Source organism: Dermochelys coriacea, chromosome 9, assembly GCF_009764565.3.
Source record: "Dermochelys coriacea isolate rDerCor1 chromosome 9, rDerCor1.pri.v4, whole genome shotgun sequence".
NCBI lineage: Eukaryota > Metazoa > Chordata > Testudines > Dermochelyidae > Dermochelys > Dermochelys coriacea.
Window position 1 is genome coordinate 37,032,802 of NC_050076.1, and position 18,562 is coordinate 37,051,363.

The 18,562-nt window shown below is 39.0% G+C and overlaps 2 protein-coding genes across 4 annotated transcripts in view; one reads left to right on the top strand and one right to left on the bottom strand.

The window, feature by feature from the left end:
• Window positions 1-12,313, top strand: part of LOC119861399 (putative coiled-coil domain-containing protein 195) — a 33,234-nt gene extending 20,921 nt beyond the window's left edge. The window contains exons 1-4 of one of the 3 annotated variants that reach the window (XR_006274348.1): window positions 1,705-1,867; window positions 3,944-3,967; window positions 4,312-4,438; window positions 5,609-5,734. Coding sequence is in view for 1 of the 3 variants with exons in the window: in XM_043492582.1 (XP_043348517.1) it covers window positions 4,789-4,936; window positions 4,973-5,053; window positions 5,609-5,864; window positions 9,905-10,037 (618 nt within the window). In the remaining 2 variants the exon portion in view is untranslated. Of the gene's footprint in view, window positions 1-1,704; window positions 1,868-3,943; window positions 3,968-4,311; window positions 4,439-4,591; window positions 4,937-4,972; window positions 5,054-5,608; window positions 5,865-9,904 lie in introns of those variants that run through there. The other 2 variants (XM_043492582.1, XR_006274349.1) reach the window with 2 other exon arrangements.
• The window catches only part of LOC119861416 (guanylate cyclase soluble subunit beta-2-like), a 30,732-nt gene continuing 24,335 nt past the window's right edge, over window positions 12,166-18,562 (bottom strand). The window contains exons 14-17 of the mRNA XM_043492581.1: window positions 17,970-18,184; window positions 17,763-17,885; window positions 16,447-16,624; window positions 12,166-15,165 (exon numbers count right to left, since the gene is read on the bottom strand). Of these exons, the coding sequence (XP_043348516.1) occupies window positions 17,860-17,885; window positions 17,970-18,184 (241 nt within the window). The 3' untranslated portion in view covers window positions 12,166-15,165; window positions 16,447-16,624; window positions 17,763-17,859. The remainder of the gene's footprint in view (window positions 15,166-16,446; window positions 16,625-17,762; window positions 17,886-17,969; window positions 18,185-18,562) is intronic.

Genomic DNA, 18,562 nt, shown 5'->3' on the forward strand with positions numbered 1-18,562 from the left:
CTGCAAGAAAAGCATTGAGAACATAGGAGAGGCAGTCTCCCTGATTTCAGTTTTGGTCCTTGCTGTAACAGTGGTCCCAAGATGCATCATCATCATCATGTTCCTATTATGCCTCTGGCATTTAGGGCAGTGACAAAGCTCCTCCACTCCTGTCTCTTTCTGGCAAGTCTTTCAATGGGTTTTTCAGCTCGGATTCCACAGCTCTTTGCCATGTTGTTTTCGGGCAGCCTTGTTTTCGCTTACCTTCAGGTGTCCATCTTATTGCTGCTCTGTCGATGGCATCAGTTTCCATCAAAAGCACATGACTGATCCATCTCCAATGCCTCCTGGCAACGATGGTGCTCAGATCCTCTTGGCTGCACTGTGTCAATAGATCTTGTTTTGAGATTGTTCTGGGCCAAAAGATATGGAGGATTTTTCTGAGGCAGGTTGTATGAAATTAAGACAGTTTGGACATGTCATATTCTTTTATTCCCCAGCATTCTGCACTATAAAGTAGTGTTGAAAGTAAACATTTCTGATAAATCTTGAGTTTGGTTTTGGTGTTGTATTTTCATGATTTCCAGACTGTATTTAAGCTCCTGAAGGTGTTCCTGGCTTTATTGATTTTGTTCCGGATGTCCTGGCTTGTTCCACAGTCCTGGCTGACGGTGCTGCCCAAGTATGTGAATATTTCTACATTGGTGAGAACATAATCCTCTATCCGTACTGGTGAGGGTGTGGCGACATTAAAGGTCATGATATCTGTCTTACTGAGGTTGATTTTCAGTCCAATTTGCTGGCTGAATGCATTGAGTCAAGTAGTTTTTTCTTGTATATGGTGTTGGGTATGTGAAAGGAGAGCGAGATCATCTGCGAAGTCCAGGTATTCAAGGGATGAGAAATGTGTCCATTTAATGCCTCTTGGCATGTCTTCTGTTGTACGCTGCATTACGCAGTTGATGGCAATGTTGAAGAGGATTGCAGACATGACACACCCCTGATGTACTTCTGTTTTGTCTTCAAAACTGAGCTCACTGTGATCAACACTGCATGTAAAGTTGCAATAGAAGCTTTCGATGGTGTTGATTATACGGAAAGTAATTATATATGCCTGCAGAATGTGCCATAGGCTGGTCCTGTGAATGCTATCAAAAGCCTTCTCCAAGTCTATGAAATTTATGTAGAGTTGCCATTGCCATTCTAAGCACTGTTCTATTATATTTCGTAGAGTAAAGATCTGGTCTGTGCATCTACGCCCTTTCCGAAAACCAGCTTGCTCTTTTCTGAGAATGCTATCAATCGCCTCTGATATATGCTGGACTATGATCTTACACAATACTTTGCTTGGCACAGATAAAAGTGTGATACCACGCCAGTTATTACAATCACTGAGAGTTCCTTTCTTTGGTATCTTCACTATAACCCCATTGGTCCACTCATCTGGCATTTTTCCCCTTTCCCAGACTGATGTAAATAGAGGGGCCAGGATAGATGCTGCTAATTTAGGATTTACTTTGAACAATTCTGCATTCAAGGTCCCAAGATGCCTAGAGCGGAAATTGCAGGGAAAGTCCTGTTCAGCCACTTGAGCATGCTCAGTGAAGGCAGAATCTTCAGAGAATTTAGCTGCCAAATTCTAACAAGTCTTTACTGAGCATGTGCAAATCTAAGATTTTTTCAAAGGCTCATAACTTGGATAATTTTGTTTTTTCACAGGAACAAAAGATGCATGATACCAATGGGAGTATTCACATCAGTGGCTGGTTCAGGCTAACCATGCTGGATGTTGGGGGTTGAGCACATCCATTTTCACAGTAATCCCAAGATTGAAGGGTGGGCTATGGAGAAAAAAGCTAAATCTAGTTATCAAACCAAGGTCCTTCTGGTAAGTGTAATGCTGCTGCTATTCTGTTAGACCCTGGGCACACAATGTTCCCATCTAATAGTTTTCTAAAAGAGCTTTTTAAAATTATTTGTATGTAGTAACACCTAGAGGCCCCATTCATGGATCAGAACCCCATTGCACAAGCACATAACAAAAAGACAACTCCTGCCCCAAAGAATGTAGAGTCTGAGAATAAGACAGATGCAGCAGTTGGTTGCAATAAACAGATGGGAGGAGCACAAGGTCACAATGAAACTACTTTGATTTCAATTAGCTTTAGAATTTTGAGGACTCCCAGTGAAGTTTGTCTTTGGATCTCATTGACTGAGGCAATGCTAACGCTTTGTCTATAATAATACAAACTATGTAAATGTTGTATACTGGCTTTTTTTGCATATGATCATGTTTCCTTAAAGTGGCTGGGCCCAGTTAAGGATAAAACATACTGCTTGCTCAACTGTAATGGAGCTGCTCCTTTAGTTCAAATGATATCAAGCCTTTTCCTTTTTGTTCTGAAGCTTCTGGGTTTCGTCCTTACTGATGGTCATGGTGCCTGCATCCTTGTGGCTGTGGTTTGTCATATAAAACACTCAAGTTCATTCAAGGAAAAGACCAATTTACAGCACAATTTGGTTTTATTGGAACAGCAAAGTGCGCATGTGGCCTGTCTAATCCTTAGAAAAGCAAGAGAATGAGCTTGGCAAGCCAAACAACTATAAAAGCTGTTTCATTATTCCAATAGCAGTGTGGATGTCATTTTCTAATATTGTCCAACTTTTATAATGTACACTCTATATCTACAAAACTGCTTCCTTTACTTGTGTGCCACAGTGGCTACCAGCAACAGTTACACATGCACGTGCGCACACACACACGTGCTCTCTCATCTATAGCTATAAGCATGCAGGGATATTATATACTTTCAAGTCATCTCTGTGCCATTCAGAAAAAAAATTAGTTTATCCTGGATTTTTAATGAAGCTCTATTGTAAGATTTATACATTTTCCTCACATCCTTTCTTTTACAAATCTACTTTGTAAGAAATTCATACACTTCACTAACCCATACAGAACACACCAAAGACCTTCCTATTGGTTAAATTGAGTGAGTTTTTTGTGAAGATATTAAATTTCATCCAGATGCCAAGACTTCGCAATCTGTGTTATTTAGCTATTTACTTCTAGAAGAGCGAGCTGTGACTTTGATTGAAAGTGAGTAAAATCTTGTGCAGTTCAATGTTCTTGGAATCTCTGGAACTGTTTTGGAAGGCTCTGAAAACTAGTTCAAGTTTGAACATCTCTATCCTTTGAGTTCAATGGCTTTTAGCTGTTCAGTGGTGATTCAATGAAAAACACAGAGCTATGTTTTTCTAGCTGGAACAAGGGGGTGCATTATATACAACAGGGTCATATTCTGTGGTCTGTTAAGGCTGTTTTTCACTGAAAGTCAGCTTGGCTGACCATAGCTGGATTCCCTGATCATAGAGGGTGTGGTTGCCCTAACAAATTTACAATCTGAGAGTTGATTGGCATCTTCTTAGCCCAGCTGGTAAGGGCTTGTTCTCTTACTGCTGAACATTATGGGTCCAGCCTCACTGAGGAATATGGTGCCTGTATTCATGAAGCCTGGTTTGTTACAGGAGCAAATGTTGCCTTTACAAGCAGTTGGAGCTTTGCCAGCTCTGTGCAAGGTAGAAAATTCTAGAACAAATAAACTCTTGGAGAAAACCTGTCAAAACCGTCACGTATGTGGTTCTAGATCATGGAAAAATTCTGCATGCTTGGTAGACTTCAGGTACAACACAACGCTTATACCCATTACCCGCGTAGTTCCAGCACATTGGTTAGTCAACTTAAGCAGAAGGTTGCATCTGGCCCAAATATCTTATTTTCCTTCGAACATTCCTTAGATATAAAAATTAGAGGAGATGCAGAATTATCTCAAAGCAGAAGGATTTTTAAATGTTTTCATGCAGGTTTGGCAGTTCTCTAATGTTTAAATATTAATGTAAATGTAGGGAAGGAAAATGGATGTTTCACAATGTGCTTTATGAGGTTCTTTCTTTTTATTTCCAGCAGAGAAACATCTTTAAGGACCAGGTAATGAAAGCAGCTCAAAGGATTGTGTTTCTTTTCTACTGCAAGATTCATGTTTGCTCTGTCTCTCCTTACATTTCCCATGCTTTGTTTAGGCAAACTTCCCAAAGCAAACAATAAGGAGTAGAGAGGGGGTAATGAAATACAGACTATCCTCTGAGGAATAACTTTAGTTTGCCTGCTGTTTTATCACAGCTCTTGGTACTTTGAGTTGGGAACATTTTGTTTGTTTTATTGTTTTAATTCTAAGTGGTAACCTCTGAGAAGTGAGAGATTGCCAAATGCTGAAAGCAGAAATAAATAATTCACCACGTGGCACTGAAGAGATTAATTGTTTTGATGCACAGACAGACCCCTCCTGTGTGTATCTGAAGCATTCAGTGGCCCTTAGGAACCAGATGAGGAAACAGAGCTCCAGGGTACCTGCTTGAGAAACACCCCCTCTTGGCGAAAAACCTAAAATGATGGCTTGAGGTAAGTAGAAGGGAAAGGAATGCTTGTTTGGATCTTACCCATAAATTTTTCTAATAATGCTGCAATATGGAAATGTAATTGACTTGTGTAAAAGTAAATGTCAAAATGAAAAGCTCAGTCCTGAAAAATGAAACCCTGAATGAATAAATCATTTGGGCTATCTGAAGAGTTTGACAGCTTAATCCAAGCTCTCCTGGTGGTGAAAGATGGCAAAGAGGGATCCTATTGTACACATGTATTTAAGTGCAGGATGAGCCCACCATACTGGATTAATGGTTTCTCCTCTGCACAAGCAGCACTTACCTTAGCTGCCTGGGGAAGAGCTGGGGACCTGTCGCAGGGAGAGGGTCATGGAGGGAAACACGCAGCTCATTCAGGTCATCCAGGAAATGCGCTCTGAGATCAACAAGCTGGAGAGAGAAAATAGGGCCCTTCGGGTGGAACTGAAATTCAGCGGACAGAGGGAAGCTAACCGGGAGGAAGGAGCAAGAAGACAAAGTGGAAATGGGGAAGCCAGAAGCCTCACTAATTCAGGGGAAGAGAGGGTCACTTCTCCAGTGGCCCTGCGTAGGAATGTCTCAGCCAGCTCAGCTCTGGCACTGCAAGAACAGAAAGGTACTGAAGAGTCACGATTACTATTGATAGTATTACTTTGCGCTTAGTTTTCATTCAGGGATCACAAAGTGCTGCACTGTTGTTATATACCGACAGAGAATGGCAAACTGCTCTTGTTATGTACTTCGCCAGCGTGGGTGAAGCCCTCTGGCCTTCATCAAGGACACGATCTAGCAAAGCACTTAAACATGGACTTAACTTTGAGCCCTTCAGTGACTGCCTAAGTACTCACCTGTGTGATTTAACTGAGCAGGATTTAATGCAAAAGACAGTACATTTGTTGACATACAAATGTGGAGAACTGGATACTGTACACATTTATACTTGGGTTTGCAGGAGCAGGTCCTTGTACAAAAATGTCCAATTAAGGCCTATCATCTTTTTATTATTATATGTTTGTATGGTACTTAGGAAAATCTTCCTCAAATATATTTTCTTATCATGCAGGACTTAATTTTGCTATTGATTTTTAGTTTCCCACATAATAAAAGTCTATGAAGCAGATGCGTCTATTTAATTTGGTTTTAACTCTATGATTTTGTGTCTGCTACACAGGTAACAGTATGATTGTTAGGCGTTATTCCAACTCTTCCTCTGTGCAATCTTTTTCTGGCCACAAACACCACAAAGCTGAGAAAAGACATCCAAGTAACAGAATACAGGAGGTGCAGGGAATTGTCAAACCACCAGCAGGCTCCTCGGTGATAACCAACGAAGAAGAAAAAGGATCTGCAAAAATTCCAGCGGATTGCTTCTCCAGCAATAATTCTAGCAAAAGGAGATCTTTTCAAGAGCGTGTTTATAAGTGCAGGTAGGTAATATTTACCTTTAAAGTGTAGGTTGCTTAGCAGTGTTACTTCCGCTTGATATGATAATAAATCATGATATGATAACTTTGAATTCAAAGCTCTTTATTATGAGGATAACTTGTGAAATGTATGTGAAGCACAGGGGAAAATTCTGTAACGGATAAGGGGCCTAAGCCTGTTCTCAGTGCAGGTAATGGCAAAACTCATATTGGTTTCAATGAAGAACTGACGCCTAATTAACAATTACCAAAAAAAAAAATGAAATTCTGGCCCCATTGGGAGAAATCAATGGGTGTTTTATAGATTGGTGTGTTGTTCTGACAAGCTAAGCTACATTTTTCTATTTGAAAGAAAAATATAAGGATATTAAGGAATCTGGCTTAACTTGTTGGAAGTTTGATTAATACATTTCACAGTTAATTTAGGTTTTTTACTGTAATTTGATTCTTTCCTGTCACTCAAAGCCTTATAGGTTGACTTTGCACCTTGGGTAGACTACTCATACACTTTGCTAGGTACTAAATGAACTATAATTGCTCAGAAACAAGTCTTGGGTGTCACTGTCCACTGCTCAGTGAAAACCTCCAATATAAGGAGATCAATCAAAATGTACACAAAAGTAGTTAGGATATCTAAAGTGTACAATAGAAAATAATACTGGAAATATTATAATGTCATTATATAAACTGGTGATTTGCATTCAGCTAGAATAAGATGTTCAGTTTTGGTCACCCTATGATAAAAAAAATTAATAGTAGAACTAGAAGGAGTCCGGAGGTGAGTAACAAAAATGTCTGCAGACACAGAAAGGCTGAAAAAGACGGGGGGTAAAATATACAAAAGTGCATAACTCCCATTTTAAAATGTAACTTAGGGCCACATTTTTAAAGGTATTTACATACCTAAAGATGCACCTAGCACCCAGTGGGATTTTCAAAAGCGCTTAGGCATCTATCGCCTATTGATTTCAACCTAAGTCTCACTGAAAGTCAGTTGAGTCTTAGGATCTTTTCATCAGGACTTTTAAGTGCTTTTGAACTGTTCATCATGGGGCTATTTTAGTTTAGAGGGGATATGAATAAGTGGGTACATGAAAGAGGTGCACAAAACAATGAATGGCATAGAGAAGATATTTACCTTTTCTCATAATCCAAGAAAAAAGGAACATTTGATGAAAGTGAAAAGGTAACAGATCAAAAATATATATTTCCTAACAAATGCTTTGGGATCCATGGTTGAAAATTGCTATATAACTAATTGTTAGTCAAAATAGTAGTATTGACTATTTTATTACTGCTTTTGAGAACACAGGAACTTCCATACCAGCTCACAGCAATGGTCCATCTAATATAGTATCCTATCTCTGATCAGTAGCCTGTGCTAGCTGCTTCAGAAGAAGGTGGAAGAAACAATTGTAAGAGGGGAAACTGAGGCATGAGTCCACCCAATTTAGGCTTAATCAATTTTTAGCCTTTATTTATAAATGTTCTGACAAAGTCAGTGTCACTTATTGTTTCTGATCATATACATATGACAGACAATAAGATAAGAGGGAACAGGTAGAGGCCCAAGTTACTGAATTCCAGGGGACAGTGAGGATCTCTACTTCATGAGTCATTCTATCTCTGGGCCGGTGTTCTCCAGGGTGTTGGGCCCTGGTCAATTGGTAGTGTATAAATAAATTTCCTTTTCTGTATCTCATCATTCCACATCGCCCGACAATTATACATTACCCAAATTTCAGAATTTGTTTTTCTTTCCCATTCGATGTTATTAAACCACACAACTCAACATTCATCTTTTACCATGCAACATACATTATCATGAACTAGTAACTAAACTAACAAAATGTAGCCTTCATTTTTACCATTCAGTAATTGTCCATCATTTAGTATCATCTTTCAGTACCCATGTAGCATCCTGAAGTATTTTTTTTATTTGAATAGGAAATTTATGGAGAATAGCATGCCCTAATGTCAGCATATTATTATTTTTTTCAAGCATACGTTTTTGGGGACTTTTGCTCAAAGTTAGCACTTATGTTTTAAATTATTAGAAAGCTTTGTCAGCAATTTTGCCTGTTGCATTTTGAGGGTCTTATTCAGCAAGGCCTAAGTCTTTAACTGTACCCTAACACAATTATGGATTATTTTAATTTATGAGGAAGTTTATTCACAACCCCCATTAGTATGGTGATTGGTTTATGCCCTGAATCACAAAGCTTTGTACTTATTTTTTAAATGTTTTTGCCGTGACCCATGTAAATGTCTAATACTTTCTGTAATCCTAGTACACTCTTAGTATCAATGATATTTTGTGGCAATGAGTTCCACAAGCTAATTATACAGCATTTTTACAAGCGATTCCATTTTTTGTTAACTATGGAGGTTTCTTGCACCTTCCTCTGAAAGTATGATCAGAGACAAGATGCTGGACTGGGGAGGACTAGACTTTGTTTTTCTGGTGTGGCAATTTGTTAAAGTAGTTGTACAAATTAATAATGCTGTGACTAAACGTTAATATTTTGCATGTATTTTAGCTTTTGATCCACAGGTCTCAAAACACTTTACACTCAGTACTGGAAAATAAACATTTTGCAAAGCAAATATGATAGGTTACTGTAAGAAAGCAAAAGACTCATTGGAAGATGTTTTATTGATTCCCATGGCTCTTTGATTTATAGCAAAACTACAAAGTATACAAAAGCCTGTTTGGAATCATTCACAGGAGCCACTCTGCATGCACGCCGTGTGCAGAATTTCCACTGACTTGCAGAAAAGTGCCACACATGGAGCAGGTTATAAAAATGGTTCCCTTTATTAAACTGCAGAAGCAAACCTTGACTTGAGGTCCAATCCTATGTATACACTGCTCCAAAGTGGGTGGGGAAGGGCAGAGCAGGAAGAGAAAGCTTATGCTAAAGGACAATGTGGTCTGAATACTGCCCTGCACTCCAGAGGTTGGCGGAGTGATTGTACAGCCTGTGGTACAAACTGCGATCAAGCAGCATGTACACAGCATTCCATATACTGCGAAGTGCCTAAATGGCACAGTCCCTAGCCCTTAGCATTCATCTTGCCATGATATGTATTCTCCATCTGTGTACAAGTTACAGGAAGGTGGTTAATACACAAGTTGAAAGATCACTTTAGCTTACAAATAATAGCCATGTGCTTTATATACCTGGAAATGGCTATTTGCAATGTAGCTTGTAAGATCAAAATTACTCTTTAACTCATAAAATTGACCTCAGTGCAGAAGGTCCACATGAGACCTTTTGCACCACTTAAAGGGTTACCCATAAGGTAACAGTCAGGTCTATGCATAGGATCCACACAATGACCATACACCACTTAAGTCCTATGTTGAAGACATAAGTAGGATTTAAGCAGTGCATAGGCCTGGATGGTTAATCTCCATAGAGATTAATTTCACTCATAATGCAAGGCTTTGGTTGAATTTAAGTAGAGCAAAGAGAATTGTTAAGGATATCTGCTCTGGGGCATATTTTATCCTACAATAACTATTGGAGAAAAAACATTTCATGGTTTTCATGATTTTCTTTTCTCCTGTTGCCTTGAAGGACAGAGGAAAGGTGGCATTTACAGCAAAGGAGTGGGGGGGCAGGGAGAGAGATAATTTGATCATTTATTCTCCAGATTTCTGAACATTTGAAGGGGTATGTTTTAATTTTTACCAGGTATTCACTTGTGTGAGCAAAATTGAGGATGCACATACATAGGTGGAAGATGCAACTGTCTGTGTACCTTAAAACATTTTATACCTGCTTGTACACTTTCAATAGTTGGACCTTTCTGTGCACAAGTATAAGACCATTGAAAGAGTATGCAGGTATATGAGCACACACAGGTATGAGGAGCACACACCTGACAGATGATGCAATCATTTGTTCACTAAGTCTGTATGCGTTTTGTAGACATACAAGTGGTATGTATTCTTTGGGAATTTTCCCTTTTCTCACTGTTTTCTGCATACCCTGTACATTCATAGCAACTCATAATTCTTTCTCATTTTCTTCTAGGGGTAAAATAAAGGCGGTTAGGTTCCTGTTACCAATGGACATGTCATCTTATTCTGAAAATCAAGGTTCTTTCAAATGCCCACAAAATCAGGACACAAAACAGTTAAGCACCATTATTGAAAAGGATATGTGAGCTGGTGAATTTTTAAAGGCCCATTGATTCTTGAGATAAACTAGCCTTAAATGATAGCTGCATGTCAGGTTATGTTTCTGCAAAGTGCTCTGGCAGGGTGCCTTCAGAGAATCACTAAGACTTTGTTCCAGGTCAATGGCCTGTTGTTTAGCAAGAAAATGGAAGCCATGACAAAACCTGTCAGAAGTCTATATACTATGTTGAAACCCCTTGGTAACAACATACCACCACCAAGTATATTTTTGCAAGATCCACATACCTCAAGAACTACTTTTAAATAGCATATGTTGCAGTGTTACTGTTACCACGCAACACAATTTCTTATGTTTTGTTATTGTTCCCATTGCTAGAAAAATATATATTTGAAATCACAAAATAGAAACAGTTAAAGAATCTGCGAGTTTTTCTGTGTATGAAGCTGTAAAACCTTATAATAGAAATATAGCTGGGCTTCTGTGTTGAGAATAATATGTTAACATTCATTTGAATATTTATAGGCAATTCACCTTGACTATCAATATCCCTTTTCTACTCATTTTCTGTGAATACTCTAGCGCGTGACAGGAATGTTCACCTAAAATTGCATTAAGGGACTATTGAGAGAATAGAAACCATGACAGATCTTAATATGAAAATGTGATCAAGAGCCTGATTCTAAGTTATGCTCATCTGATCAGACACCAGAAACATACCATGTGTTCAGCTGTTTTGATTAGAATTCTGAAAATCAACTGCTTGTAGTGAATTACTTGTGAACAAGCTCCAGATCAAGAATTATTTGCTGAAAATATTCAGCAAATAACTTCAAATACAAAGAAAATGTGAGGAAAAGGAGAACTGGGGACAATTCATGACAAGGAAAAGAGGAAAAACTCATCAAGTAAATTATTTATTGTGAACTATTCACCCACTCCAGTTATTTAAAAAAAATAGACATTGCCAAAACATTGTTTAATTTGGCTACAAATATTTACAGACTGGAATAATTGCACATACATTCCTATTTCTCTATACACTGTCCAGGTGTATGCATATCACTAACCATAAGCACAAAGAGGAGGTGTTTATACCCATGATTAACATAGTATGTGGCTACAGAGGGGATTTATTCCAATTGACTGCACTTAAACAACATATTTATCTGAATATTTTTAGAGTAATGACTGAGAGTTTACTCCATCAATTTACATTGAGCTAAATGTGTTCTTGTAAAAAAGTTTCTCACCATGTCTCATTTCTGAAATTTTAAAGTTTAGTTTGTTGTTTTTAGAAAAAAATCTTTTATATTCTCACTGAGATGAAATTGTGCGATCTCCCTGCTCATGTTGTTTTTCATGTTGAATTTGGATCCAGTAATGCTTTGTAATGTTGCCAGTAGAACTGGGTGAATAGCTCAAAAACTGTTTCCATAGATAGTCACTCAAATAAAAAACTGATTTCCTTTTGGCTCTATTTGTTCATAATTTGTGAACATGCCTGCAAATAAGTTTATTGGCAGGACAGCCCAATGAACAGCTAATTTTAGAAAATATTTGCCAAAAGTGACTTTTTATATTTGCAAACAGAAGCTTTCTCTCACCAGAAACTAGATTCTAAGTGTACATCCAGTCAGGCTCGGATTGTGGAAAGCATCCTTAATCAGTGAGACTTTAGGACATGCTTAAGTGCTTTCCTGAATCAGAGCCACAGAACACTAACAATGCCTCATGAGCAATGGGCTCAGCCAAAGCTAACCAACACAGCTTAAATTTTAAATGTCAGATCTTGCATGCAGACAGTGATTTGCATGTGGATGAGCTAAAAACTAAGAATTATTTGTATAAATTATTTGGCAAATGATTTTGAATAATGAATACATCTGCAAGAACTTCATCAAATATAAATGGAAAAAGTCTAAATTCATCAAACAAACTATACACTGTGAATTATTTACTAAGCTTTAGTCACTGGCCTTTTGAAAGGGGCTGTATTTCTGGCCAAGAGTTTCACATAACTATTGCAAATCTTTTGCCTAATTATTTTGAGCAGTTCAAGTTTGACTTCTTTAGATCAATATGGGTTTCTGCTTCTACAATGTTTTTTTATTATTATTCATTTGAGTGTTCCCTTCTCCTGTATATTTAAATATAAGTTACTTGAAAATGTAGGGTGAGGCTTTTAAAAGAACTCAGTTAGGCTGGTTGAAAAATAGGAATTATTTTGCACAAATAAATTAAAAACAAAATAAAATTTTTGTTTCAGTTGAAATGTTTCACTGGTTTTCTGATTCCCCTCCCCCCCCGAATCAATTAGAAATATTTTTTTAATGTGGAATCTAAATTAAAATGTTTGTTTATGAAAGTCACTGTCTGTGTTGCTTTTGAAACTGGGATTTAGACTCCTATGTCACTTAGATATTTTTGAAAATTGTATCCTTGTGATCTAACATCCTTAGACTTCTTTGAATATCCCAGGCTTAATGAGAATTGGACATCCAAATCCCTTTCACAATTTAAAAATCTCTCTGTGCCTTGATTTCCTATCTGTAAAGTGGCAATCAGATTTCTTTTCTCTCACCCTTTTTCTGACATGTCTATTTAGATTGTAAGGTCGCTGGAGCCGAGACTGTCTCATGCTAGGTGTATGTTCATTCCCTAGCACAATGGGGCTCTGATCACCGTAGAAGTAATAAATAGTATGGCTGCAACCTAAAAATTAAATTTCCTTGAATATTTTTGCAAGTAAAATTTTATTGCTTCAATGTTCGTAAGAAGTGGATAGAAAAGTGGGGTGAGGGGAACAGAACCAATGGGAAGGTTTTGAGAGTTTGGGACTGTTTTCCCCAGTTCTTAAAATTACATTGTTCAGTATGGGTAAAAAATGTCTAAAGTGCCTAACTCCGCTAGATGCTTTTGAAAATTTTAGCCCAGGTTCTTTTTAGCAAGAAGTTTTGATTCTTTTGTAAGACATTATGGGTGGGAATTTCAAAAGCACTTAGTTGATTTAGGAGCACAAACCTGCACTAACTTCCCATAGTGTTTGTAAAAAATCATGAATAGTGAAGTAAAACCCAAACTATTTATGTTGTGTGTCTAGTCCCCTTTATTTCAACATCTTTAGTGGTATCTGTTGCTTTAAGAACAACTGAAGATGTGCAATTTATTTAATTTATTTTTAAAAAACAGGTGCCCATAGGATGTCTTGGATGGATCTCCGGATGGGAGACATTAGAAGGACTTTGTATAAGAGAGTACATACTGAAGCCATTACCCACGTACATTTAAAATACACACAAACACACACAGCATGAAATAAAACTTAACAGAATAAATCAGCGGTTCTCAAACTTCATAGCATTGCGATGCCCTTCCGACAACAAAAATTACTACATGACCCCAAAAAGGGGGACTGAAGCCTGAGTCCAGCCCCGCTGCCCCAAGGACTTCAGCCCGGGCAGGGAAGTATCTGTAAACTGAGCCCCACCACTCAGAATTGGACTAATTACTGGCATTTAAAATATTTCACATCTTAAACATTCACAGTGTTTTCAGTGGAAAATGACCTAGTATAAATCAAATTCGCCTTACTGACTGCTGGTCTAAAGGGGTCTTCATGGGTGATGCAGTTGTGTGAACTTCTAAACTGGAGAAGGGGCAAATGATATTATTCAGCCATTCAAGTGCTAATTCCCTTCCAGAGTGGAGCCCCGTACTCTGCCCAGCGCGGAGCCTTGCATCCTCACACCTCCTAGCAAGGAGATGACTGATAGCTGGTTACCTGAAAAAAAGATTTTTAAAGGGCTACACAGCATGAAGGCATCTTTTTGGTGGAGCTCCACCAGGAAGAGCAAGGTAGCCTGCTCCCCTAACTCTCATCTCTTTTGGGATATCTCTTCCTCCACCCCCTTTCGTTCTTCTCTCTCTTTCTCGGGCATCTGTGATGTCTTCCCACTTCCTTCTCTGCCAGCTGTGCTGGGTTCTCTTTCTCTCTCCCCTGCCAACCCACTCTCTCTTGCTCTTCCTGTTAAGCTGCCCTGCCTTCTCTCCACTCCTTGCTGGAGGATCTGCCCCTTCTCCTTCTGGGATAGCTGCCTGTGGGATCTCTCATTCCTCTTCTGTCCCTCTATGGCCTCCTTTCCTATGCCAGGGGAACCTGACAGTGTTCCAGCTGTCTAGGCCCTGATGTTACAGGGATTGGGGAGAGTGCATCCTCTTCTTTCTCCAGTGAGGCACTGGAGGAAGGGGAGCTGTCAAGACAGCTGAGGAACAACAAGAGAGGCAGATGCTGACTGCCACAGCCTTAGGATCCCTTGTTTCTAGTGGTCAGAGTGGAACATTGCAAGCAAAAGGAGTTTCACTCCCAATGCCCAGGACCCCTGGGGACCCAGAACAGTTAGCAAATCTTACAGCTGTCTTGTCCAAACTGGGATAATTAGCAAGAACACAGAACACTGTTCCACCATATGTGACTCTTTGAGAAAGACTAATTAAATCTATACGCCTAGTAGGGCAGATAAATGCTTTCAGGGCAGGTTGTCCTCTTATACCAACAAGACACCACTGATTTCACTGCCAGTCCCTCAGATTAAGTGTCAGTGAGAGTCAGTGTGAATGAGGAAAGAGTCAGGCCCTATGTCTCTTGAGAGAGTTGTATATAAATACATGAGCACAGTTTGTCCATACTCAGTGTGGAAAGTAAAGGGCTCCAGAGTATCCAGAGTGAGAAGGGGTTTAGTAAGATGTAGCCTGGAATGCAGATGTCATAGATCTAAGGAACAACCCACTACCAAAGATTGCCCAGTTTCACAATAACAAAACTTAGGTCTGTAACCTATAGCAGGTGGGGCCATCACTAAAACAATACACAGTTCTCAGAGAGCAGGGGGGTCCTGCTTAAAAACATACCAGTAATAAAACAGAGTTCAATTCTGACTGTCCCATAGTGCTCAGGTGTAGCGTCTAAAATGTTAATGTTCTAGGGCATATGGCCAGGCAAATCATATTACTTTATTACATATTAACAGAAACATTTAACTTGGTGAAATAACACTACTTCCTTTTGGGTCTTCTTCAGAGGAAAGATTCCTTACAGAAGTCTCACATTCTTCTTTGGTATTTAAAAGAGATCTGAACATTTGCCTCAGATGCACCTATATACAGAGGTGGAACTTTGATGCCCCAGAGCATGTCAGAACAGTAGCCAGATTATCCGCCCTGGTGACTACTTGCTCAAAGTGCATCAACGTGTATTCATGTTCACACACTTACGTAGTTAAGGAATCCACAGTTGAAGACCTTAAATCAATTTGGGTGTGGAGTCTAAAGCCAACCCCCTGACTGGGGGCTGTGTGTTACATCCACACTAGAATGGCTGCAGTACATCATGGCTCCTTTCCATGTCAGAGGTCACAAATCCTTTTTTGGCAACTGTGCCTGTAGTTTCTGCCTGCCATTTTTGATCAAATGTAGTCTGAGGCTACATTAGAGTGGAGGTAAATCATCTAGCGAGCCTGAATCTCATTTTCTGCATTAGGTACGTGAAATTAAAGAACTGCTTGTCTGGAGCAAAGTCATGCCCCATTGCTGAGCTCCAGATCTTTATTTATCTTGTTTAGGTGGGGAGGGATGCTCAGAAATAAATTGAAATCCACTTATATCCCACTTAAAATCTATTTAGAGGACTCAAATGGTGCATAGACCTTGTACTGGCCCTCTGCAGAGACGGGATGGGAAGCTCTGATTCAAAATGCTTTTATATTCAGCAGTGTGTTTCCTTTTAAGGTCTTCTAAGTGCAGCACAAATGCAGGTATAAAAACTATAAACTGAAGTGTGGCCATAAATACTAAAAAGCAAAAAAATCTTTATTTTGAAATGGAAATACTGGTTTTATTAAATCCAAGTCCATCTCTGCTATCAGGACATGATATATTCCCCTGCAGAGAACATGTCAGTTATTAAACTGGTATCAAAGTTAGGATGTGGGCCAAATTCTGCTCACCTTGCTCAGGCAAGTGGTCAGTTCTATTGGAGTCAAGGCAGTTGTCACTTCAGGGCATTTTTCTTTCATTATGAATACTCATTAGAGTAGGGATGCCACTAGTCATAAGTCCATCCTTTCCTTTCTCAATGTACTTTGATCACTGGATGGGAACCCAAGAATGTGAACACAATTGGTACAAAGGGAAGGAGAGTAGGAGAAATATGTCACTTGCTGAGGAGCACCCCATGTCCAAGGCATCTTGTGTCATCTCATGTTTATATACTACAATTAAATTATGTAAATACCATAACAAAAAAACTGTGAGATCCTTCATAGTTTTGTATTTTTTGCAAGTACTGAAGAAATGTCATTTTTACAAAACCCCTGTACTAATTTCTATACAAAATCAGTACCCAGATAGCAATATGAAGTAGATTGTAATGTACTTACCCTGTTTAACTTTAAAAGTCAGCAGTTTAAATTAAATTGCAAAAATTGGATCTGACATTTCTGTTCTGTGGTTCTTCAGGTGCTGATTTGATTCTTTCCTGGTTGGGTAGATAAGGATCACTGCCTGGCTGCTGGTCACCATGGAGACATCCGTAGCTTTCAAAGTCATGTGTTTTGCCTGTAAAGAAATGTTCCTTCTGCGTGAGCTCTTAATGACCATAGATGGACTGGTAGTGCGTGAGGCCTATCAAGGGGTGTGAATGTTATATTACTGTTACACATGAGAGGAGCAGAGGTAAAGGGAGATGTACTTTTTTTTAGTCTGTTTAAGAGCCATAAAATATTTTTGTTCTATACATAGGATTGCAGGATTCATCAAATCTGATATTCTGCTTCCAGCATTGGCCAGTACCTGCAACTTCACAGGAAGCACCTGATAAACTGTGTAACACTGTACTTGAGGGAATAAATCCTTCCTAACCACAGGTGATTGGCTGTTCCTTAAGGCATAATATTTGATTAATCTTGCCACTCATAACCAAGAAAAACACAAACTAGCCAGTTTCCAGTGCTTAGGGAATGCACAATTAATGGGGGCACCTGATTTACAGAAGACCCCCATGTTTGAGGAATTAATCCTGAGTGTACTTGGGTCAAAAGAGACTGAGGAGATGGGACCAACGGATAAAGTTACAGGAGGTTGGGGTGGGAATCAGAGCTCCCCATCCCGTCTCTGGCAAAGGTGACTCATGCACCCCCACAGAGCCCTTTCCTCTATATGGTTTGGGTTAGCCGCTCCCCCTCCTCCATGGCTGGTGCAGTGAGAACACCCTTTCCCACTTCACTCAGCTTTGACCACTGCATGGGATCCCAGAAACAACTTCATTGGGGCCTTCAAAATCTTAAAGATAATGGTAGTCATAATAGTCTCATTGTGACCTTCTTTCTCCCTAGCCCATCCCTGAAGCCTGGGATTTCTGTGAAGATGGATATGGTCAGCCCCAAACAATGTGCAGGATGGTTAGCCTTAAGCAGCCACTGATGTGAGGAGTCCCATTGATATAATGCATCTGTATGTAAGCAATGACTGTTCACATGAGTAATATGCATCCGACGAAGTGAGCTGTAGCTCACGAAAGCTTATGCTCAAATAAATTTGTTAGTCTCTAAGGTGCCACAAGTATTCCTTTTCTTTTTGCGAATACAGACTAACACGGCTGCTACTCTGAAACATGAGTAATATGGTCAGTTTGCAGGATCAAGTCTCAAATACTTTCTAATTCCACTATTTGAATATTCAATAACAAAGAAAATACCTGTTAAATCCATAATTCTTTCTTGACTTCTTCCTTTGTAACTGGCTTGTGTTTCTGTAAGACCATCAATGTATGTTATTGCTATGGTTGGAGGCTGTTACTGGTCTGAATTGAGCTGCATAGCTGAGAAAGATGGGAACAAATATTTACTTTAATTGGAATTAAAAGACTGTGGAAAGAATTGGTTTTCTGTTATGCCAGCTCTACCTTGCTGACATGAACTTTGTATCATTTTAATCCTGGACTCATGAAAGGACTGAATAGATTCATGGTCAGAATCTGATTCCTTCATTGGGTTTCCCATGATCTCATTCTCAGTTGCAGTCCTGTTTCTAATTAGGAAATATGTATGCATTTTCCCTTTGCCCTTCACTTCAATCTCTCCTCTTTCGGTCACCTCAAAATTTTTGTCCTTTAGGCAGCTAGAACAACAATAACAATTAAATTAAAAGGCGCTTACACAGATCAAAAATTATCAGCTTCTGAGCCTTCTCCTCTCAGAATAACATTTTGTATATCAGCAATTAAACTAAAACAGGTGGAGAGACCAGGATAGTACAGTTGTGATTCCCTACAAATAACTGATAGAAGGATTTTGCTCTAAAGCTGTTTTTTGTATTCAGAACAAGGCTTGGTTTTCTTATGTATGTATACACAAAGCGCCTGATCCAAAGCCCACTGGAGTCAATGAATTTAATCAACTTTGTCTCAGACTCTAATAAGGTTTAACAAAATCAAATTCTCACATGATATGTAGGGTTCTTACTGTCCATGAAGTCAGAGTAAAATGTACATGAGTG